Source organism: Ovis canadensis, chromosome 7 (assembly GCF_042477335.2).
Source record: "Ovis canadensis isolate MfBH-ARS-UI-01 breed Bighorn chromosome 7, ARS-UI_OviCan_v2, whole genome shotgun sequence".
NCBI classification, from domain to species: Eukaryota; Metazoa; Chordata; class Mammalia; order Artiodactyla; family Bovidae; genus Ovis; species Ovis canadensis.
Genome location: NC_091251.1, coordinates 84,224,735 through 84,249,882, shown reverse-complemented (window position 1 = coordinate 84,249,882; position 25,148 = coordinate 84,224,735). Strand labels below are relative to the sequence as shown.

At 35.8% G+C, this 25,148-nt stretch overlaps 1 protein-coding gene across 1 annotated transcript in view; it reads right to left on the bottom strand.

Moving 5' to 3' along the window:
• Positions 1 to 25,148, bottom strand: part of HIF1A (hypoxia inducible factor 1 subunit alpha) — a 46,803-nt gene that overhangs the window by 6,440 nt on the left and 15,215 nt on the right. The window contains exons 2-10 of the mRNA XM_069596763.1: positions 18,070 to 18,260; positions 17,431 to 17,576; positions 17,259 to 17,343; positions 12,485 to 12,597; positions 11,715 to 11,917; positions 5,905 to 6,011; positions 3,531 to 3,678; positions 1,794 to 2,014; positions 974 to 1,260 (exon numbers count right to left, since the gene is read on the bottom strand). Coding sequence (XP_069452864.1) covers positions 974 to 1,260; positions 1,794 to 2,014; positions 3,531 to 3,678; positions 5,905 to 6,011; positions 11,715 to 11,917; positions 12,485 to 12,597; positions 17,259 to 17,343; positions 17,431 to 17,576; positions 18,070 to 18,260 — 1,501 coding nt within the window. The remainder of the gene's footprint in view (positions 1 to 973; positions 1,261 to 1,793; positions 2,015 to 3,530; positions 3,679 to 5,904; positions 6,012 to 11,714; positions 11,918 to 12,484; positions 12,598 to 17,258; positions 17,344 to 17,430; positions 17,577 to 18,069; positions 18,261 to 25,148) is intronic.

The window sequence follows — 25,148 nt, the reverse complement described above, 5'->3', positions numbered from 1 at the left end:
TTCACCTTAATGAATGTAGTACTAGTTTAGTTTTCAGCAAAAATTCTAACCAAAAAATGACAGCTGTATATTCTAAGCATAAACTTTTGCCTTCCTCGTCTTAACATTTTTGTTAGATTTATTTTGGTTGGATTAGAAACAAAATGATTCCTTTTTTGCGCTAGACGAAACTGAGCCCCCAGAGAATAGATACATTCTCTGGAAGACTATGACATGTCAGATCTCCTACTTTTTTAGCTTGCCAGTTTGAATGAATAAATATTTAATGTAAAATAATGTTATCACTTTTTAAGGCTTAATTGAGCCTCACTTATCAACTCATAATACTCAAATATGAGTAGTCCCCATCCATGAGCATGTTTTCAGACATAAGAAGCTCTGAAATCAAGTATGTCTAGATTGGGATATAGAGCCCTATTTGATACTGTCAGTCTTGGCCCAGCTAGCCCTTAAAGATTGTTTTTATATGAGAAAACTAATATCAAGACAGAACTTAAATTTAATGTAAAGTTTTTACTCTGGGTAAGACTTGGCATTTTCATATAATACTTACATAGAATGTCAATACAGTGATGGAAATTGTACTAAACTGGGCAAAGCCCTTTGCTACTGGATAATTCTCCAACTCAAAGGGTAATATGAATGGGCTTGGAGCAGTCATAAGCACACAGTATTGTCCTCTGTGGATGTCTAAATTCAAGACTTTTATTGTCCTACTGATATTAAATACACAGAGGAGCAATGTATGTTTTACCTTTTGCCTTATGTTAAGGCATCTCCTTCCCACATTCCTGATTGTTTTTGAGCCTGAAACATGGGACTGAGGTCAAAGTTAGGCAGAGCTTTTGCAGTAATTTTAAAAGTGCTAAAAGTCACACAAACAAAACTATGACACGTGGTTCAAATTTACAAATACATCCCCAAACATTAAAATCTATAAGTTATCCCTTTCTAATTATATTATGACACCTACCTCAGGTGAACTTTGTCTGGTGCTTCCATCAGAAGGACTAGCTGGCTGATCTTGAATCTGGGGCATGGTGAAAGAAAGTTCCAGTGACTCTGGATTTGGTTCTAACTTTAACGCAACTTCTTGGTTGAGTGCAGGGTCGGCACTACTTCTAAGTGGCTTTGGAGTTTCAGAGGCAGGTAATGGAGACATTGCCAAATTTATATTCTGCAGTTTCTCATTAGATGAGGGGAGCATTACATCATTATACAATGGAACTTCCTCAAGTTGTTGGTCATCAGTCTCTGTGTCTGTAGGTGAAAGATTACCTAGATTTTAACATATACAGAAATTTATGTCCCCTCTTACAAAAGGTTTGTCTAGTTGACTTAAGTAATAAAAATGTTACCAAATTTTACTTAATCTAAAAGTCTGCAGATACTATGGTATAACTCTGAGTTATCCTACCAATCCACTATTGACAACTTCTGTAATCTCTAGCATAAAAACCCCTGCATTCCAACCTTCTCATACCTTGTATTCATTAAAGTTTAACCTAGTTTGAAATTAGTTTTCTTTCTCAATATCTGATATTATGGTACAACGCCTTATTCTTCAGCTCAACTTATGGCTGCTGCATATAACTGCCCACTTGTGCAGAAGACATGGCAGCAGGGTACAGAAAAAGAGCAGCTGGGAGCAATCAGAAGTGGGAAGGAGAGACGCCCTAAAAGCACTGTGGAGCACAGTCTCCAAATCACAGGGCCAAAGGCCACAATGTCCAAATGATCATCAACAACAAATGGTAAAGTTTAGGCAATTAACAAAATAACTAAAGACCCACCATTGCTGCCAAAATCTAAAGATATGATTGTGTCTCCAGCAGCTGGTGCCAGCAAAGTTAAAGCATCAGGCTCCTTCTTAAGTTTATCAAAGAGACTGCTTGTATCTTCTGATTCAACTTTGGTGAATAGCTGAGTCATTTTCATGTCTGAAGATTCAACTGGTTTGAGGACACATTCTGTTTGTTGAAGGGAGAAAATCAAGTCGTGCTGAATAATACCACTGTCAAAAAAGAGAGATTAGTAATTCTTAAATGAGAACTTGACACAATGTTGGAGGAGGAGGACTCTGAAATGTCTCTCAAAAAAATTCAAAATTCTGCTTTATGGAATGATGCCTTAAAATATCTCTCATGCCTACCTGGTCATGTTCAGGGTTTAAAATCCGAAATATGAAATAAAGACCTATTAAAATTCACAATACAAGATAATTCAAATATTTGATTAATTTCAGTTAAGAAACTTCAGCTATCCCTTTGAGAAGACTGGTGGTAACAAAGAAATGTAATAGTCAAGTACATGTAGGACAATAAACAGATCTTTTGTGCCAACATGGAATGAAATTAACATAGAACTCTTGGACACTAATATATGAAGCATGATCTAAGGATGGTCCTAGAATATTAAGCTATAAAGATAAATGACGAAGGTCCTTCTCAGAGGGGCACTGTTTTTCCTTTGGTGGTAAGAAAATGGTCTGTGATACCACCTATAGGATAGAGTTGAAGAGGGATGATGAACAACAGCTCCATCTTCATGTTTCGCTTAATTTTGTTGTTTAGTTGCCAAGTTATGTCCAACCCTTTTGCAACCCAATGGACTATAGTCCACCAGGTTCCTCTATCCATGGGATTTCCCAGAAAAAAGAATCCTGGAGTGGATTGCCATTTCCTTTTCCAGGGGATGTTCCTGACCCAGGGATCAGACTAGGGTCTCCTGCATCCGCAAGCGGATTCTTTACCACTGAACCACTGCTGCTTTAATCAACAAACTTTACGTGTTTACTAAGTAAACTAAGGATTCAAACAGTTCAAAATATCTAACCCTTGCCTTAGGCAGTGTAAAACCCAATGTGAAAGTAGTTGTGCAAACAATTAAAATACAAAGTGATAATTGCTAAAATGGAGGTGGTTTGTGTCACAGAGGTCAACAAGCTGAAATTTGATAGCCACAATATTCACAAGCCAGTCCGCTAAGAGAAGAGTTTATGAATACACAAGAGTCATGTGTCTCATCATACAGCCTTTTACAGTAATCTCACAAATAACTTCACTTAATCCTCATTTTAACCTTTTGAGGTAAGTTTTATCATCTCTCCTAAATGGATGAAATTCAGAGAAATGAGATTTCCCCAAGTCATGGAACTAATGAGGGACAAAGCTATGACACAAACCTAACTATTCCAGGGCCAGAATTCTTTTTATAAAAATAATATAGTTAGCTTGAGATAGTTTATGATGATAGCTGTATGACTAGAACAAACAAATCCATCAGAGATGTATTTTTTCAAGGTCTTTTTTCAAATGGGAGTAAAAAGGATGGGGATGACTAGCTACTGATGGTAATTAGTGGAATCAGTGAAAGATAGCTGGCCTAGAAACTCAGGTCAGAATACTGAAAACTGTAATTGGGTAGAAATGTGAAAATAAAATTCAGTTATCATTTATAATCTTTTCTATAAAAGAAAAGAGCATTCAAAGACTACTTGCTGCCCCCAAATATTTATTTTCCAAGCTTACCTCACAACGTAATTTACACATACAATGCACTGGGGCTGAGAGTTCTTAGTGTTATATATGACAGTTGCTTGAGTTTCAATCCAGACATATCCACCTCTTTTGGCAAGCATTCTGTACTGTCCTGTTGTGACTTGTCCTTTAGTAAACACTAGGAGTGAAAAGGAAAAAAGTGTCATGTAGAGAAAATAACTTCAAATTTTCGACTGAATGAATAAATGCAGAATGTTGATCATTGTTTTAGAAAAAAGGAGAAATGTTTAATCAGTTGTAACTGTTTAAAAAACAGTGAAAACACTCCAGGATAGCTGAAAAAGTACCTATTCCATTCTTCTAATCCCCCATCTACTTCTGCTTTATTGACTATGCCAAAGCCTTTGACTGTGTGGATCACAAATAAACTGTGGAAAATTCTGAAATAGATGGGAATACCAGACCACCTGACCTGCCTCTTGAGAAACCTATATGCAGGTGAGGAAGCAACAGTTAGAACTGGACATGGAACAACAGACTGGTTCCAAATAGGAAAAGGAGTACATCAAGGCTGTATATTGTCACCCTGCTTATTTAACTTCTATGCAGAATACATCATGAGAAACACTGGGCTGGAAGAAGCACAAGCTGGAATGAAGATTGCCGGGAGAAATATCAATAACCTCAGATATGCAGATGACACCACCCTTATGGCAGAAAGTGAAGAGGAACTACAAAGCCTCTTGATGAAAGTTAAAGTGGAGAGTGAAAAAGCTGGCTTAAAGCTCAACATTCAGAAAACTAAGATCATGGCATGTGGTCCCATCACTTCATGGGAAATAGATGGGGAAACAGTGGAAACAGTGTCAGACTTTATTTTGGGGGGCTCCATAATCACTGCAGATGATGACTTCAGCCATGAAATTAAAAGACGCTTACTCCTTGGAAGAAAAGTTATGACCAACCTAGACAGCATATTAAAAAGCAGAGACATCACTTTGGCAAAAAAAGTCCGTCTAGTCAAGGCTATGGTTTTTCCCGTGGTCATGTATGGATGTGAGAGTTGGACTATGAAGAAAGCTGAGTGCCGAAGAATTGATGCTCTTGAACTGTGGTGTTGGAGAAGACTCTTGAGAGTCCCTTGGACTGCAAGGAGATCCAACTAGTCCGTTCTAAAGCAGATCAGCCCTGGGATTTCTTTGGAAGGAATGATGGTAAAGCTGAAACTCCAGTATTTGGCCACCTCATGCGAAGAGTTGACTCATTGGAAAAGACTGTGATTCTGGGAGGGATTGGGGGCAGGAAGAGAAGGGGACGACAGAGGATGAGATGGCTGGATGGTATCACGGACTCGATGGACGTGAGTCTGAGTGAACTCTGGGAGTTGGTGATGGACAGGAAGGCCTGGCATGCTGTGATTCATGGGGTTGCAAAGAGTCGGACACGACTGAGCAACTGAAGTGAACTGAACTGAATCCCCCAAATAAACTCCTTTCTTGCCAACCTTCACTTTAAATTAAGATGAAAGCCAGGAATGAAGGACAGCAGTGACTAAAACTCCTTTAACAACTTACATGTTGAAAATATCAGAAATATTAAAGAATGAATAACTCTTAATTCTACTGAGAACATTCAAGAAAGTGGCACTGCTACCAGTTCCTTAAATTCCTGCTATAGTTTCCAGAGAAGCAAAGATGCTTCAAATAGTTGTGCTAGCATATTTGAATTTCAATTGGTATCATGCTTAAGTCTTCTGGCAATGTAGGTAATCTTAATTATTGAGTTGGAAGAAAGTACTAGATAAACATGATGATATTATCATGAGTATTGAGACCCTGACTGCAGACTTAGGCCCATTCTATAGTTCAAGGCTAATCATGCTAACTCAGTTACATTCAGGCATCCTCAATCACGTTGGGAAGTCATATTTAGGAACAAATTAAACAGACAAGTGAGAAATTCCAAAGTTTTACTTATCATGCGATCCTTGAATAACATATGAGTAAAACTGAGAATTACATCTTATGTCAAGGGTACTTATTTCTACTAACTGTGCATGATGTTGATCATATTCACATTCATTAATCCGTTGAACATTTACTGAGTGCCTTCTTTGTGTTAACCGTTCTGAATACTTAGGCATGAGTTCTGAAAATGATGCTATAATATTCTATATTTTTTTGTCCTTGTAAAATGCCAGGGTAGTTTTATAAATTATCAAATGATTCTGCTTTAACAGGTATTAGTTATAACAAATATGAAACAAAGATTTAATGATCTAGATAACTTAAGAAGAGGTTTATTCAAATGTTTGGTCTAGGAAGATTTGGTTAACCAAAAGGTCAGATATACAACCAAACAGTAGAAACTGCAACAGTTAAATAATTAGAATGTCTATACTTACTATCATGATGAGTTTTGGTCAGATGGTCAGAGTCCAAGGCATGATAATATTCATAAATTGAGCGGCCCAAAAGTTCTTCTGGCTCATATCCCATCAATTCTGTAATTCTGTTAAGTAAAAAATATAAGTAAGAATAAAACTGACATTAACTAACTAATGAATAAAATTTTGCTTCTTCAGAGTATCTGATATGCATTAACCTTATGGACAATTGAATTTTCAAAAATAAAGAGCATTCTTCTTTGTTTAAATAAACTTATACCTCACTTTTAGTAACTCTACAGATACTAAATGCAGCACCATGCATTCCTTTAAGCTCCAAGGGTTCACCCTGCTGCTTAACCCTTATATCTCCTTCACCCAAACTTGTTACCTACTTTTATCCTATTTTATTGTACATACTTTTGGTAATAGGATAATTAATATAATAAATAGTTATGAAGGACTGCTAAATTAAATGATAAAAGCTTCAAAGTTAATGTTATTTAATTTAAAATATAGACTAAACCAGTAATATTATTCTTGCCATAAAACCAGATTCTTTTTGTGTGTGTATGTATAAAATCAGATTCTTTATGTGACAGTTCTCCTCAGCAAGGCTTCACACCTTGGGGGATCAATACCTATGATAAAATTTTAATATGGGAGCTAAATAAATTCTTATTATGTTGGTTTGGAAAGATGCTCTTGTACTTATTTTGAAATTACAAAAAATTTTAGAAATTCATTTTATATGAAACAGTGATATCAAACTGAAAATGAACTAGGAAGTAATTCAGTTCCATTCTGCTCCTTAGCAATTCGGTTAGGACACAGACTATATTTTATGCATCTCTCTAACCACAGTCGGAAATGGAACCCATTTCATAAGAAATAGTATCATGCTAACAGAAATACTCTCTCCTCTTCTGGGAGTAAAAGATGAGTTAAGTTCTTTGATTTCTCAGGCTTTAGAATTCAAAGGACTTTCTAACTGAAGTTCAAGGAAAAGTTATGTAATATACTGTATACAAAAATATAAAAAACCAACTAACTCTAGAAAACACACAGGGTATCTTTATCCTAAAAAATGTATAAAAGTAATACTGTTTGTTGTCACACCTTAAAGAAAGATCTGCCATAGTTTATTCCAAAATAAATAAATAAATAGATAAATAGCTTATTTGTAAAAAAAAAAAAAAACCAAAAACTCAACCTTGGACTGCAAGGAGATCCAACCAGTCCATCCTAAAGGAGATCAGTCCTGAATATTCATCGGAAGGACTGATGCTGAAGCTGAAATTCCAATACTTTGGCCACCTGATGCAAAGATTTGAAAAGACCTTGATGCTGGGAAAGATTGAAGGCAGAAGGAGAAGGGGATGACAGAGGATGAGATAGCTGGATGGCATCACTGACTCAATGGACATGAGTCTGAGTAAACTCCAGGAGTTGGCAATGGACAGGGAGGCCTGGTGTGCTGCAGTCCATGGGGTCACAAGGAGTCGGACACACTAAGTGACTGAACTGAAACCAAACTAAGCCAAAATCCAAAATTGTTTACTAAGGGCTATCTCTAAACACCACTCCAGTACTCTTGCCTGGAGAATCCCATGGTCAGAGGAGTCTGTTGGGCTACAGTCCATGGGGTGGCTAAGAGTTGGACACGACTGAGCGACTTCACTTCCACTTTTCACTTTCATGCACTGGAGAAGGAAATGGCAACCCACTCCAGTGTTCTTGCCTGGAGAATCCCAGGGACAGGGGAGCCTCGTGGGCTGCTGTCTATGGGGTCGCACAGAGTCGGACACGACTTAAGCGACTTAGCAGCAGCAGCATCATCTCTAAACACATCAACACTAGGTGGCAGCATTACAAGGAAACCTTAAAAAATAATAATAATAAATCACAACAGTCCTAATTATGCTTTAAAAGTGAAGTCACTCAGTTGTGTCCGATTCTTTGCAGTCCCATGGACTGTAGCCTACCAGGCTCCTCCGTCCAATGGGATTTTCCAGGCAAGAGTACTGGAGTGGGTTGCCATTTCCTTCTCAAGGGGATCTTCCTGACCCAGGGATTGAACCCAGGTCTCCCACATTACAGGCAGACGCTTTACCATATGAGCCACCAATATAATTTTAATTGGTCTTATATGGGTTATATATTTTTAAAAATTCTCATGGAATTAAAATTTTTTCATTATTTAAACCTTTATATTCTCATATGTGCCTGGCACTGTTGTAGATGTGAAAATGCAAAGGCAAAAACTCAACCTATAGTGAATTTTCTGGTGCAATTAGCCATACTACTAAAAGAAATTATGTGGCAGGTGCAGTGATAGTAATACTGCAGGAATCAGAGGAACCACCCCTGTCCATGATAAGGAATCATGGGGATGAGGGACAGGTTCTTTTAGGAGACTTATGAGTTGAGTATAGAAGAGAGTCAAGAGAGAGTAAATTATTTGGGGAAGAAAGTACACTACAAGCAAAGACAGAGATACGAAAATGCTTGACATTGTACAGGCAGGCTAGTTGGGAGGTGAGGCTGGAGAAGCAGGCAAGAGAATCGGATTAATGAGCGCTTTTGTATATCATGTTAAGGAGCTTTGATTTAATCAGATGTCAATCAGTGCTTCTCAATCTGAGTTGAGGTACCTCTATCACTAAGGGACAATGTATGTCAAAATATAACAACATGGTTTCCTAGAAGGTCAATTTTATTCATATTTGAGGGAAAAAGGTAAAATTAATTTAACGTTAGCTTTTTGTACCAAAAGGGGGAGGAGTGATCAAGAAAATTTAACCAAAAAGTGTTTTTAATGGACTATAAACCTGTAATATAAAGCAACTATGCAGTACACAATTCATTTTTTTCTAAGTATCATGGGACAGGAACTATTTAATATTAAACTTCATTAGGAGATCAGCCCTGGGATTTCTTTGGGAGGAATGATGCTAAAGCTGAAACTCCAGTACTTTGGCCACCTCATGCGAAGAGTTGACTCACTGGAAAAGACTCTGATGCTGGGAGGGATTGGGGGCAGGAGGAGAAGGGGACGACAGAGGATGAGATGGCTGGATGGCATCACTGACTCGATGGATGTGAGTCTGAGTGAACCCTGGGAGTTGGTGATGGACAGGGAGGCCTGGCGTGCTGCGATTCATGGGGTCACAAAGAGTCGGACACGACTGAAAGACTGAACTGAACCTCACTACATCATTGTGCCACAAACAGTAGCTACTCAAATGTTTGAATGATTACAAGTGGAAATTAGGACAATAAATAATAGTCATTTGTGGGATATTTTGGATGTAAGAAGTCTGATATGTTAGAATTCCTCAATACTGAGCAAAATTTTTTCTACATTGGTTCTTAATGGGTATAGCTGTGAGAAGTTCTAGAAGGCAAATTTTTCCAAAATTTTTTCCATGTTGGTTCTTAACGGGTATAACTGTGAGAAGTTCTAGAAAGAGTAACCAGAAAACATCTATCTCCTGGTCAGACTCAAAATCTTACTTGGTTGGTCTCTAAGCAGGCTGCTTTTAGCTCTCTATCACAACCATTTGGATAACTTTCTGATATAATCAGAAGGACAATGTCACTCCCTTTCATTATAATTCTAACTCCATCACTTTCCTTTCTTCCCAACCCACCCCTATACTTTATATACTGAGTTCAAAAACGTAAAAATAGTTCCTAAAGAAGGATTGGCATATCTGTTCTATCATGCATTGATATAAATACTGGCACCAAACACGATAAAATATCTCTTGGCATTTCTGTCTTTGTGTTTCTTCAAGTTAACCCCAGTGGTAAAGCAGTCACTATGTGCACTAGGCTCTCAACAAACTCTCATAATCCTTACCACAGCCTTTTGAAGCATGGCCCTTATTTAACAGATAAGGAAGATGAGATTTAGAACAGCTAAGTTCTAACACCCAGGCCACACTATAAGTACCAGGACCACAAGCCAGGATTGAATCAAGAATGATGTGATTCCAAAGCCAGTGCTTTCTCACATTTTCCCGTCCAGTAGGATAGGGCTTAAGATCAATTTTCTCGTATAACGTTCAATTTTAAAATAATACAAATACATGTATTATACTGTGACAAACTGATGCTCAAAGCAAAGTAGAAATGTGTCTAAGATCATCTGGATATAGGCAGCAAAGTCAGCATTTAGTAGTCTGGTTACAAAACCTATGCCTTCAGCCAGTATGTTACAGTTTTACAGTAAAAAATGGGACAAGCAAGCAAATAATTTCAAAACAGAAAAAAGGCTATGACAGACCACATATAAGGAACAGTAGCTTTTTAAAGAAACAAGGAAAGCTCTACAAGTAGATGCGGTGAGTGACTCTTAGAAGCTAAGTTTGTGTTTGGAGTTAAGAAAACTATCACTGTACTAAGACAACAAAATAGCATGTGGAGTTCTCTGGAAGTAGGGTATTAAGGGCCACATCAGAAGGGTCTTCCCATCCTCCTGATTAATTTGGGAAAATCAGGAACGTCCGTGGTGGTCCAATGGTAAAGAATTCACCATCCAAAGCAGGGGACATGGGTTTGATCCCTGGTCACATCCCACATGCCACAGGGCAACTGAGCCTGCACACCACAACGAGAGAAGGCCGTGCACCACAACAAAGGCCTAGCACGGTCAAAAATAAAATCTCAAAAAAAAAAAAACCACCAAAAAAACGGGGTAGAAGTCACCAGGGGCCAGATCATAAATATCTTTCCTTGCCATGCTAAGAAGTTTAGATTTATTAAAGAGGTCTATTTTTCTTTCAGATTTTCAAAATGCATGTCTTCTTTTGATAAATAAAAATCTCCCACCCTTCTAATATTTTTTATAAACAAAAGTTTGTGTGTGAAGATGAAGGGAAGCAATGAGGCATTTTTACAAGACATGATCTGATTTTCACATTAGGAAGTTCACTTCTTGGAAACCTGGAGGAGACTAAAAGGGCACAAATCTGTTGGCAGAGATGCAGTTAGGAGACTTTAATGGCAACAGTTCAAGCAAAAGGTAATAATGAGCTGAAGAACTCAATGGCACGAAAGCAAGAGTGGAAGGAGGGAATGGAGGAGACACACATAGTAAATCTATTAAGATTTTGAAACAGAATGTAGATCAGTGAGCAAAAGAAAAGTTAAGGATGACTTTCCAATTTTTGCTGGAGTTATATGTGTTCACTGGTATATTAATCATGACAGGTATTCTAAGAGGAAAAACTGTTTCTGAAGTTGTTTTGGGATAGGAATGGTTCAACCAGGTATGGAAATATTTAGTTTATAATACAGAAGAATATGTATCTAGATAAAAATATCAAATTGGCAATTAAATGGAAATAGATATGGATAGAAATCTGCAAAACAGCACCATCAGCAAGGATAAAGCTGCTCAGGAAAAATATGTAGGATGAAGAGACAACCAAAGGCTTTCCTTTCTAGTCCACAACCAGAAGTAATCCTTCCTCAAATTATGTATTGTATGTCTCTGAAATATATTTTTTTCTTTAAATAAATTAGAACACCTAAAGGAAAAAAAAACCTCATCTTAATAATCACTGGATAGCACCTGCTAGAGTAAGTACACAGTAAATGTTCAATAAATGTGGTTGAATTAATCTGTAAAGTTAATCTTTATTCTAGGATGTATGATTGTACTCAATTTAAGTGGAAGGAAGCCTGCACACCACAGCTAGAGAACTAGATTTATTAAAGAGGTCTATTTTTCTTTCAGCTTTCAGTCTTTACTGTAGTCAACAGCTAAAACAATTCTGCGGACTAATTAAAAATTTCAAGTTATATTTTATTTCACTTACCTTTCATCACAATAAGAAAATTTCATATCCAGACTGTGACGACTGAGAAAAGTCTTGCTGTCTAAAGGAATTTCAATATTTGATGGATGAGGAATGGGTTCACAAATCAGCACCAAGCATGTCATCGGTGGTTTCTTATACCCACACTGAGATTGGTTACTGTTGGTATCGTATACATGAATATGGCCTGTGCAGTGAAGTACCTGAGTATGAAGGAAAACAAAACAGTTTTTTAAAAAACTTATGCTAGTAAAAAACAAAACGCAGAGACAGTTGAGTCTAACATGGCAAGTAAGCTTTGATAAAATTTACTATCATTAGTAGATCACTATATTTTTGAAAATCAGTGTTTTCTCTACACTACCACCCATGACCTACTCTTCAGGTACCATAAGATTAGTCTTTGAAAAAATTTCCCTTCGTACAAATCTGAGCTTGTTTTTATCTGGCCACTATACCTGTTTGATGGTTATTTCTTGCTCTGATGATGATGTTTCAAAACTGAGCAAAGAAATGATACAACAATGAATAAAATATTAATGTTAGCAAGATTCAAACACTGGGTGGCTGGCAAAGCTGAATGTCCACATAACTTAAGTTCATGCCTCTTAACTGATGAATTACTAAACTTTTTTGGATATCAAATCTATAAACACAAAGGAACAATAAGTTTTCCCTCACAGTTCTAATGTTGTCTTACTACTAGTAATGTGAAGATGCATTAATTTATCTAGGAATCAGCTGTATTCACAGATCATTTTTATACTTACTTTCCATGTTGCAGATTTTATGTTCATAGTTCTCCCCCGGCTAGTTAGGGTACACTTCATTCTGAGAAAAAAGCTCCGCTGTGTATTTTGCTCTTTACCCTTTTTTACAAGGCCTAAAGAAAACATGAAATAAAGTTTAAAAACATAATTAAATATACAAATTTGTTACAGAAGAAGTAGCACAGTGCCCAGTACCTAGGTGCTATTCAATGGAAAGTCTCAATATGAGAACAATGCTTCACACCTGCTTTGCTCACTCCAATATATCTAAGGGATTTAACACACTTGTAGTAAGTAACGGGTTCACAATAGCAGTGATTCCCTGAGATGGTGCAATGAGAATAACACTTAATCATTTCACATTCAAGCCAACAGAGTTGGTCAGATTACAAAGAAATATAAACACAGTATGAATTTGCTCCCTAACTGTGTTATCAGTGTATAAAGCACACCTCCCCCACCCCCGCCAAAAAAGAACTTAAGCAAACTCCTCCAAATGTGTTAGCTCAATTTATAACAAACATTCTGTATATTTATAGAACTTTTCAAATATAAAATTTCTTTTTAATACCAAATAACATCTTTATATATCTGATTTTTCTAAAATTTTCCTGTAAAGCAAGGAGGAAATTGCAAAGAGGAAATCTCTACTTTGTTACTAGGGGAAAAAAACATATTGAATGACTTTTCAAAGCAAAGTTAGAATTAAACAACCTGAAGTGTGTTTACTCCCATTCTAAGCCTCAATAACTAATAAAATGAGATTACACTCAACTAACAAAGAGCAACTTCATTTCTTCTCTTCATTGATCAGTCTGATTCAAGCCAAATACTTCATTCAAGTATTCATTATTCAGGCTATTGACTGGATATTTCAGGCAATATAAAGATGAACAAGACACAATGCCTGTCCTGAAGAAGTTAAAAATTGAGTAGATGTAGTGAGGTCAGTGACAACAACACAATGCAAAGTAAATGCTCAAGACTTACAAGAACACTTTGAAAAAGAACAAAGAGAGATCAGGAGATAACTTTAAGTCAAGGGGAAATCAAAAACTCCTTCTCAGAAAAAGAGATGTTAGAATTTCAGTAAGTAGAGATGAGTAACAACATTTGGGCAAAAGGAAGAGTGAAAAACATAGAGGTGAGGAAAAACATCACACATTTGGGAACAGTGTGCATAGTTCAGTTTGACTCTAATATAAAGTACATACAGAAGAGTAATCAGACAAAGTTAGAAGGGATGGTTAGGGCTATAACTAGAGAGGGCCATGGGTGCCACAATTAGATCAGTCTTTAGTATACAAATGCAGCTTCCAAAAAATTTTGAGTTGGGAAGCACAATAGCAACCTAAGGAACATTAATATAGCAGCAAAATATGTATGTTAGAATAATGATGGTAACGAGGGGCTGAGCAGCAGGCAGTAGAAGTGAAAAAAAGGGTGACAAAAGACAAATGAAGAGGTAGAATCTATAAAAACTTGGAAGATTAATGGAAATAAGGGAAAAGAGAACTTATAAAAAAAGGTCTGGAGATTTTAAGGCTAGTATATTGAAAGTGTCAAGTCAAAAAGAATAAATTTAGGCTTGCATAGCTAGAAATACTGGACTCTTGAGAAAGAAGAGTTCTAGTTCATACTTGGAATTATGGAACATAGGCAAGTTGGGACAGTCTTGGTGCTGATAACAAGTTATTCAGGTTTACTTAAATAGGACTGAATTTGCCCTCCCTAGAAGCAATTGAAAGTGAATGTTAAGATGCAATAAGAACCATAATGGCCTTGGGTGATGGTATAGGAGTGCGTGTATGGGGGGCGGGGAAGGGGTCCTTGTGGTAGCAGCAGACATCCACATGTAAAGCCTCTGAGGTATTTTCAGTCCTTCATAATCTAAACTTGAATTAGACTGCCCGACGGAAACCTAAAGCCTTTGAACTGGGACATGAAGATAAATTTAACACTAAGGTAAGTGAACACTACTAACATTTTCTTAATAAAATTTTAAACAACTAAGTTTTCAGCTCTATAAAAATAAATACTTTATAATAATTTAATGAACTCTAAATTCTATTTAGAATTTAAATGAAATAGGACTATGCTGTATAAACATACCATAGGCTCTTAGTGTATCCTTAAAATGTACTGTATTGTAGCAGCCCTACTTTGCTAAAAGTGAAAATCTGCATTTTTGTTTCCCAACAAAATATCAGAAATTCACTAACCACCATTAGGAATTATTTTTTTTAAGTTCATAATTTAAATCACAAATCTATTACAATAAGAGTAGTACATGTGCTTTAACAAAAGCATCTGGTTAAAAACATACATCTAAGCTCTAATAAGTAGACTAGATTGGATTTAGAATAATGCATTAGCATCATCACCAAACCAAAATAAGACTTCCAAATATCTATGCATTTATAGTCTAGACCAAGGGAAGCACTGAGCTGCCAATACAAACGTCAAAGTATAAACACTAGAAGTTATATATTAAACTCATCAGCAGTCCACTTAGGTCCTTGCTCAGAGTATATTTACTCCTCCTTTACACAAAATTCTAAGAAGTATGCATTTGCTTTTCCAAGTTCACAGTAAACACACAACATGAAATTAAAAAACAGAAGAGGGCTCCGAGGTAAGAAATGGCAGTAGGAATGTATTGAGAGTTGGTGAATATGGAAAGAGCTCTAAAGTACTAAGGAGTATAGACTTGAACCAGTCTACCTTCGTTAACCCTCACTGTGCTAACCAAATAATCTTTGGCAAGTTAGCCAGTAACTCTGTAACTCAGTTTTCTCAGTAGAACAGAAATTGTAACTTCATAAGGTTTTTAAAGGAGTAAAAGCATATAAAATGCAGAAAACAGTGTCCTAGTGCCGATAATCTCCAGTAAACGTTAACTTTTAGTAGAAATGAGATGTGGTTAGAACGGAAACCATAAAAGATCACTGACAAAGAATAATCAATGAGGTTTACTGTAGAAACAGACAAACATATGCTTAAATGGGAGAGCTGCAAAGAACAACTGCAGAGCACAGAGACAAATTTTCAGTGTGGTAACTTTGAGTCATGAAAGAAAGATCAAATTATGATCCATATACTCTGCTTAACAAGGCACACTTATGAAAAGACTTTATTTGTTAAGATTTGTAATGCACAAAGTACCTTTTTCCCAAATCTTGAAACATTTGATTATTTTTAACAATTCATTCCTAAAAGTTAAAGGTCCTAGTAGATCTTTTTTAAAGAGATGGGAATACCAGATCATCTTACCTGTCTCCTGAGAAACCTGTATGCAGGTCAAGAAGCAAGTTAGAACCTTACATGGAAGAACTGACTGGTTCAAAATTGGGAAAGGAATACCTCAAGGCTGTATACTGTCACCCTATTTATTTAACTTATATGCAGAGTACATCATGTGAAATGCCAGGCTTGATGAATCACAAACTGGAATCAAGATTGCTGGGAGAAATATCAACAACCTCAGATATGTAGATGATACCACTCTAATGGCAGAAAGTGAAGAAGAACTAAAGAGACTCTTGATGAGGGTGAAAGAGGAAAATGAAAAGGCTGGCTTAAAAACTCAACATTTTTAAGATCATGGCATCCAGTCCCATCACTTCATGGCAAATAGAAGGGGAAAGGTAGAAACAGTGACTAACTTTCTCTTATTGGGCTGCAAAATCACTGTGGACGATAACTACAGACATGAAATTAGAAGATGCCTGTTTCTTGGAAGGAAAGCTATGACAAACCTAGACAGCATATTAAAAAGCAAAGACATCACTTTGTCGACCAAAGTCCATATAGTCAAAGCTATGGTTTTTCCAGTAGTCATGTAAAGATGTGAGAGTTGGACCATAAAGAAAGCTGAGTGTCGAAGAATTGATGCTTTTGAACTGTAGTGCTGGAGAAGATTCATGAGAGTCTCTTGGACAGCAAGGAGGTCAAACCAGTCAACCCTAAAGGAAATCAACCCTGAATATTCACTGGAAGGACTAATGCTGAAGCTCCAATACTTTGGCCATCCAATGCGAAGAGCATACTCATTGGAAAAGACTGTGATCCTGGAAAGTATTGAAGGCAGGAGGAGAAGGGGACGACACAGAACAAGATGGTTGGATGGCATCACTGACTCAATGGACATGAGTTGGAGCAAACTCAGGGAGATAGTGAAAGACAATCTGGCATGCTGCAATCCATGGGGTCACAAAGACTTGGATACGACTTAGCAACTCAACAACAACAAAAAATGCAAGGGCATCCATAATATAGTACTCTGTAACTGAACTATATAGTCTTCAGTTATTATGAACAATCTAAGGGGTCAAATAAGCAGTTATGTTTTAAAATTTGGTGAGCTTTTTTTTTCTTGGGCATTCAGAAGCTTGAACCCAAACTGGCACCTTAACTTTAATATTAAACTATGTAAAATCCTATTATTTGTATGACTGACTTCCTTGCCTTAATGTTAATATTAAATTAACTTACTTGGTCCTGATTTTTATTTATTTTTCCACTGTATTTTATCAAGTCTTATATCTCTATAATTATTTACAGAATTAGATGGACTTTTTTCAAAACGTAGGTATTTTTATGAAACTCCTAAAAAATAGAATAACATGGATATAACAAAGAACAGAGTAACATTTTATTAAGCATGAGATGAGGTTTTGCCTTAGGTTAGTACAAAATTTTAAGATTAGTGATAGTATCCAATTAAGTAAAATCACCTGTCAAAATAAATCAAACAAAAAACTTTTCTTCTCACCATTTCTGTGTGTAAGCATTTCTCTCATTTCCTCATGGTCACAAGGATGAGTAAAATCAAACACACTGTGTCCAGTTAGTTCAAACTGTAAAAATAAAAACATTTTAAAAATTAGATCTATAACAAAATCATAAGCACATACAGAACAGCTCTTAATATGTGGGCATTTTACCTGAGTTAATCCCATGTATTTGTTCACATTGTCAGAAATGTAAATCATGTCACCATCATCTGTGAGAACCATAACAAAACCATCCAAGGCCTTCAAATAAAAGCAGTTCATCTGTGCCTTCATTTCATCTTCAATATCCAAATCACCTAAAAAAGGTACAAGAAGAAAAAACGGTTAAAGTTTTATACTTAAATAATAGTAATATTCAGATGTTTTTTAAAAGTTTTCCCCAGATACTTTATTTAATACATGTAGCACATATTTTTTTCCATATATTTAAATTTTTTCTTCTGTCATTCTTTTAATACAAAACAGTCAAAGCCAGAGAACAGACACTAAATTTAGATTTGCCAGCTGCTTTTAATGATTATTTAAAGTAATAAAGCAAGGCAAACCACTGAAAAGAGAAGGGTCATGTCACTAAGGTAAGATAAATGTAAGTAGGTAGGTAAGTATGGCAAGAGTAAAAGAGGCGGAGGGAGGCCAATATCTTACCATTCCTGACTGAAGCTTTAAAAGCAGGTAATAAAAAGGATATCATGTTAAAGAAGTGGGAGTATGACCACCTTCTAAAAGTAATTTCCAATTACTTTTGGTTTCTAAATTTTAGACCTATCATGTCCTTGTAAAACAACTCACCAGCATCCAGAAGTTTCCTCACACGCAAATAGCTGATGGTGAGCCTCATAACAGAAGCCTTATCAAGATGTGAGCTTACATTATGGGGGAGTGGCAACTGATGAGCAAGCTCATAAAAAACTTCAGACTCTTTACTTCGACGAGATCTGGCTGCATCTCTAGACTTCTCTTTTCGACGTTCAGAACTTATCCTATTTAACAAAAGAGGAGAGGAAAAAAAGACAGAAATTTAAACGTCAGTTTGCCTTTGCTTGAATAAAATTCATTTTACATTTTTCTGTTTACGATGAAAAGATTAGAAGATGCCATGTAATTGTATAGAGGTTTATCCTACTACATAAATGTATTTTTACAAGACAGCTATACAATTTTTTGGATTACTGTAGACAAAAGGAACTCTCACAAGAAGTCCAAGATAAAGCTTTTTATCTCTCCAAACCAAGTGTTTCCTCCCTGGCACATCAAATTGGAGAGGATGTTTTTGATTTGGCCAAAACCTTACAAGTAGCCTGTATATCTAAGGCTGTAGTTTCACAGCCATTCACAAGTAGTCTTACTTTGGGCTTTCTTACCCTCTCCCCTACCATGCAAGCAATCCAGACTATAAACTATAGGAATTTACATTAGCATCTATAATCAGCTACTGTTTTCAGGTTGCTTACTCCCTTAGCAGTTCCTTATCTTTACTGACACAAAAGGTACCAAATAAATGCAGGGGTATGGAAAAAAAAAAGATGTGGCACGATACTAAAAATTTAAGAGAACAGGCTAAGAAGGATTACTGGTGAAGATGCGTGCACGTGTGCTCAGTTGTGTCCGACTCTTTGTGACCCCATGGACTGGAGCCCAGCAGGCTCCTCTAACCATGGGATTCTTCCAGGCAAGAATATTGGAGTGAGTTGCCATCTCCTTCTCCACGGGGTCTTTCCAACCCAGGAATCAAACTTGAGTCTCCTGCATTGGCAGGTGGATTCTTTACCACTGAGCCACCTGGGAAACCAAAGAAAATTACTGAGGGTGTCAATATAATTATGTATCTTTAGGCAACTCTTCCAAGAATAAAACCAGTTAGAAAGATTTTCATAAGTCATCCAAGCAGAACCATCTTTCTTTGTATCACTATGTAGCATTATCTACCAGCTGAAGGTAGACAAGGCTAACCTGGTTCTGGCCTTAGCTGCTTCTTTAGTAGCTATTGTTTATTAAAACCTACTACATGTCAAATATTACCTGTACTACTTCTCTCAAAACAATCTATAAATAGATTTAATATTATCCCTATTTTATATACTAGGAATCTGGGATTCATTAGGCTAAAAATAGCCATGCTGTAGCAGACAGGATTTGAATGCAGGTGTTTTCTTATTTACGTGTCTGCTCTTCCACAAGGCTTTATCTTCTGAATGCAGAATGTGGCTTCTACCTCAAATAGTCAGCTGGCCTCCTATGACCCTCAACCTAATCCAATTAAGTCAATTATTTATTAAATGTTGAAAATAACCATTACCATTTACTAAGCACTGAGCACTATGTTAAGGATCTTGCCAGCATTATTTCAGTTAATCTTCCTTATATTCTACGAACTAAGTACATAATTGCTTCCACGTAAATCTCTTCTCCCTCCAGCGATCTGCAAAGCTACAAAGATTCAATCACAGAAGTAACATTCCCCAAAAAAAGCAAGGTCCTCATTCTCAAGAGTGTGTGCTCATCTGACTTTTTATACTTTCATAAGGAATGTGAATATTTGCTACTATTAGTAAGTGAACTTTGATAGAAAAAGTTCAATTCAAGCATCTAGATTAATTTAACTTGAGTATTTTGAGATTTAAGGTGAGCTATTTAAAAATATTACTACTTATAACTTGGTATTTGTGAATCAGGATTATCTCAATGCTGTAGAATTTTTTTTAAAAAAACACAAAAATATATTACATGCTAAGGCTAACATGAAAATCTGACAATGTCCTCAGTCTAAAAACTTCATTTTTAAATTTGCATTCATTGTTCTCATTGACTTTAAGTAAATGTTTTAAATGTGCAATAATAAAAGTTTAACATCTCAGACACTGTTTCTCTCACTTCTTTTCCCTTTTGGATTGGCAGGTAAGAGGCAGCAATGGCAGTGGGAAACAGATTCCTATCTGGTTCAAGTAAAATCAACAACAACAAAAAAAGACTGATAATCAATGATCTTATGATAAACATGGATATTGGTTCAAATGCCATAATTAGTCCAGGTAATCAGAATTTTACCAGAAACTTCCATCAGATTTACTAAGCCCTCTTTCATTTAATTACTCAACCAAATCTAAGCTACCAACAAATTACTACCCAACTGAAATACTTGGTGAAAAACAAATCCTTTTATTACGTATTATATGCTTTTAAAGGGCATTTGATCAAGCTAACCGTCATGATGCATTATCTCCATACCTTTAGAAATATTTGTATTGTTCAGAACTTTGAAGATAATGATTGTCCAAGATATGGCAACTAAGTTTATAAGACAAATCCATTACAAATGACAGTTTGGAAAAAACATTTAAAAGACAACATATAAGCTAGTGAAGACTGTGAGAACAGGAATTTGAGCATTAGCCAAGTTTTTCGGGGAAATCAAAGAAGTAATATGATACCTCAAGAGTTGACAAACCTAAATTAGATGAAGAAGGTGATGAAAATCAGTATATCTTCTATTCATAATCAATCTAGACATAAAGCAATCAGGAGACCTGTAATAAAGATTTAATGAAGAAATTTATCTGGTGTTTTTCACATGTGACTATAGGAGCTCTTAAAACATTTCTCAGGTTAAAGCTAAAACTTCCAAAACTCTTAATAAAGTTTCAGCATCTGAACTGCCCCATTTCTTGTCTACTCACAGGAAGGCTCTTTTTATCAGGTCATACCCCACACAATTATATTATTATTGACCAAGAAGGAGTCTAGGTTCCACAAAGGAGAATCCTGTTCTATTTACTTATTCTTAGATGGCACAATAAAACTATTGTAGACCAGAACAAGCAGATTTTTAGCATGCAAATAAGGGCACCGTTTTTCTCTAAATTATCAATTCCATCTATGTTGTTTTTATTAAGTACAGATCAAATAAAGTTCTGCCATTAATATGTCTGTATAAGGTGCCATTCATAATCTGATAGTCATGCTAGAAATCAGTCAAGAGTACAGTAAAAATTCTGTCTTTTGAATAGTTTGCTTACCCATTTCCATGACCATTTTAGAATCAATGTTTGAGTAAACTAGCAATATAGCTCAATCTTTGTGATACTCTAGCTTTCACATACTTATTATTTCATTATTATTTAACATACAGTACTGGACAAAAAGCTAACAGTTATATCTTCATATGATTTTGTATAGGAAATACATTTACAGCTGCTGTCTTATTCAGTTTCTTGTGTACAGAGTTCATGAATAAGCAGTAGCCATTTTACAGAGAATGCCTATTATTTTTCAGATTAGTAAGAATACAAAATAACTGTATATATGTTAATTCATCTGTACTGTCTACTAATTGTACAACAAAGGCCTGTTGGCATTCCTAATTGTAAATGACTTTAAGAACTGAAGTTAGATCATAATCACTCTGATCAGACATTTCTAATAAAGTTAACGTATAAATTTCTTAAAAATCAACTCTATTACTTGCTGCTTTAAAGTTTTGCACTTCTTGTGTAAGTATTTATATAAGACAGACATTCTAAGTGAAATTCCATGATCTGAAGGATGTGGCATTTAACTTATCCTTTCCAAAACGTTGTTTCCATTTTTTGTCTCTGCCAACCCACGAATGTGTGTATTTATTTGCACATGTTTTCTGCAGTAATATATCAATATTATGGATCTTTTTTATCATTTTAATTTTTGCCAAGCTGTTAGGTAAAATTTGTGTATCTCACTGTTTTCACTGCCTGGTACTTCTTGATGTCTCCTCAGGTCAGGGGAAATTCCAAGAAGTTTTCATTCTTTAGTTGGCATTTTGGCCTGCAGCTTTGAGTCTAAACATCTATACATGGTACATACTATGTACACATTGGTATTCTAAACATTTTTCAACTATTAACTTATTTAAATTATTATATCATCACCGTATTACAGATAATGGAACGTGAACAGTTTACCCAAGTTTACGTAGTTAATAAATGGTAAGCCTGTATTCAAATAAGCAGTCTGACTCTAGAAACCATGGTATTAAATAACACTAGACTATGCTGCCTCTCAGAAACTTATTTTAATTACCAAGATAAGTACTTATAAGCCCAGACCATTATTATAAAGTTCAAAATTGGGTTCCTTCACATCTCCAAAGACATAAAAGGGAGGTACACGGGTTGGCTTTGGAATTTAGAACCTGATCCTCAACTATTCAGAGGAACTCTTTTCTGGAGTCTGCTTGTAAATCCAAACTTCTAATTGAAAGGCAAGACTTCTTTCTGCCCCACCAACTACCTCTTAAAGCAAAGCAACTTTTAATTGGTACTACCAACCACTAAGGGGAGAGAATCAGTAATCCAGTCTACCTCATATACTCTCACTAGACTTTATTTTTAATTTGTACAAAGGAGTATCTCTGTACTTAATTTGAATATCTTAGCTCACTATTGTTGGTGTTTTATTTGCATAACATCCAGCTCCCCATAGTGAAACCAATCTGCATACATACTTCAGGAGACCTGGCCAGGCATAAGTCAATTCCCAAAATACCTTATTTACACAAAGTACCAGGAGAAAAAAGATGTAGAGTATTCCCACCCCCCCTCCCCAAAACACTTATTGAGCACTTACTATGTGCTAGGCACTGTGTACTGCTTTCACATACATACAATGCTTTCATTATATGTATTTAATTATCATAATATTTTAGAGAACCAAAACACTAGATGGGAAGTGGCCTTCCTGAACCTCAGAATAAACTTCATTCAAGAACTGTTAATTCAATACATATTTACTGAATATTTATCAAGTACTATGCACTGTGTAGGTACTCGGAATATAGTGATAAGCAGAACAGAACTCATGGAACTTAGTCTACTAAAGTAGTTACTTACTGCAATATTCGCAAATGCCAGTCAAGGTGCATTGTAATTACCTGGGAAAGTCAACATTTCAAACTTCTGGGTTCGATCTTTGTAAATCTGATTCAGTAGATGTGAAGTAGATTCCCCAAATCTGTTTTTTTTTAAACTCCCAAAATGTGTATTATACACAGTGAAATTTAGTAATCATTGACTGAACTAATCTTCACTGTCACATTCATTAAATGTTGCCCTCAAATTACCTCAATGATACTTTCAAAATAAGAGCTCTGATATTATGTCCTTAAAATCCCATCAAATGTACACTTCACAAAGTCTAATTATTCAGGTAAAACCTTCCTTTAGCTAGTTTCCTGCCCATCTCTTCATCCTCATCATTTCCCACATTTCTTCAGCCACAGTGTAGTTACTCAAAAGCATAATAGCTTATTCATTTCTGGCTCACTACCCTACTCTCTCTGCTGAGGTATCCTTCTCAATATGTCACTTGGTAAATTTATGTGAGAAACTTTCAAAATTCAATTCCATCATCATTTTGTCTCTGCATGCTGTCTTTTAAAACTGCTCGTCTCCCCTAGATCTGACCACTCTGGTTATTCTGCCATAATTATGTCCCTCTACAGTCCCTTAAAGCTTCTTGCAGGAAGGAAACTGCCTCATTCACTTGTGTTCTTAGTAGGAAACGTGCACAAGTGGCTTTAGTACTTGGCCCAAATCTGCTATTTGATTTGACTTCAGCACTGAATTTGTGCTTTACCAGCACTCCTATGATCCTATAGATTACAATCATAATTAAACAGCATAACAATGTCAGCACTATGAACAAGGCATACTATTGGGATTTACTGTGATTATCCAGATATGCACTTTCAAATATAAGTAAGCATACCACACATAACTTAGAATGGGGGGAAAAGCTAAAAAAAAAAAAAAATTCACTAAGCAGTATTAACAGTGAATAGCAACAATATCATCACCAAGGAAGAGTAAGTGATCTCAACAGAGGAGAGATTTAGAGCACAGGCAGAGAGCTGAGAAACTAGAATACCAACTTGCTAAAGAGAAGCTTGAAGTTTAAGATTACTTCCCTTATCACTGCAATCTATGTCAGGAAAACGCATGAGGTATAGTTAATGTTGTTAACCAATTAAATCAACACGTTTATCACATTTATTTTATGTCCTCCTAGTCCATCTGGAAACATGATAGCTGATTCACTTTGTTTTCTATATAATCTTTCCCAAGAGAGTCTTGTAATTATTATAATACATGAAAGTTTTCATTAAGTTGATTTCTAACCTCGTTCCCTGCCTCCCCCAAGGGAGGGTTACCCTCAAACAAGTATTTTGTATTTATTATCAAAAGTATTCTTATTATCCCTGGAGGAGGAAATGGCTACCCACTCCAGTGTTCTTGCCTGGAGAATTCCATGGACAGATGAGCCTGGCGGGCTGCAGTCTATGGGGTCACAAAGATATGTTACAATAGAGCAGTATGCAAAAAAAAACAGGCTTTACAACAAAATTTGTTGTAACACATATGTATGCATATAAATAAATTTATAACTTACAAATGCACAGATAAAACCAGAAAAATACAATGATACAAAGTGTAGCAAAGTTTACAAACATTAAAAATTAGCAGTTTCAAGATGGGAGAATCAGATTATTTTAAGAAGAATTCCCATTGAATTAACACTTAACACTACCAATGCACCTGCACTGAAAAATCTGAAAGTAGTCATGTAACTTTTAAAGATGTTTCCCAAAAAGACTAACTGAAAACAAGTTAATTTTTTTTTTCTTCATCTTGGAATAAAGCAAGTACAACCATACTTTTTCCAGGGAATGGAAAGTAAAACTGAGTAAACAATATAATTCAATATTTTCAGTTTCTCATTCTAATCAATTTTCAGATTCTGAAAATTAAACTCTGTAATTAATTTGAAATTTCAAAAAACAGGTGAAATGGTTTGTTTCTAACAAAAAACATCAAGAATACATACAATTGTATTATTTT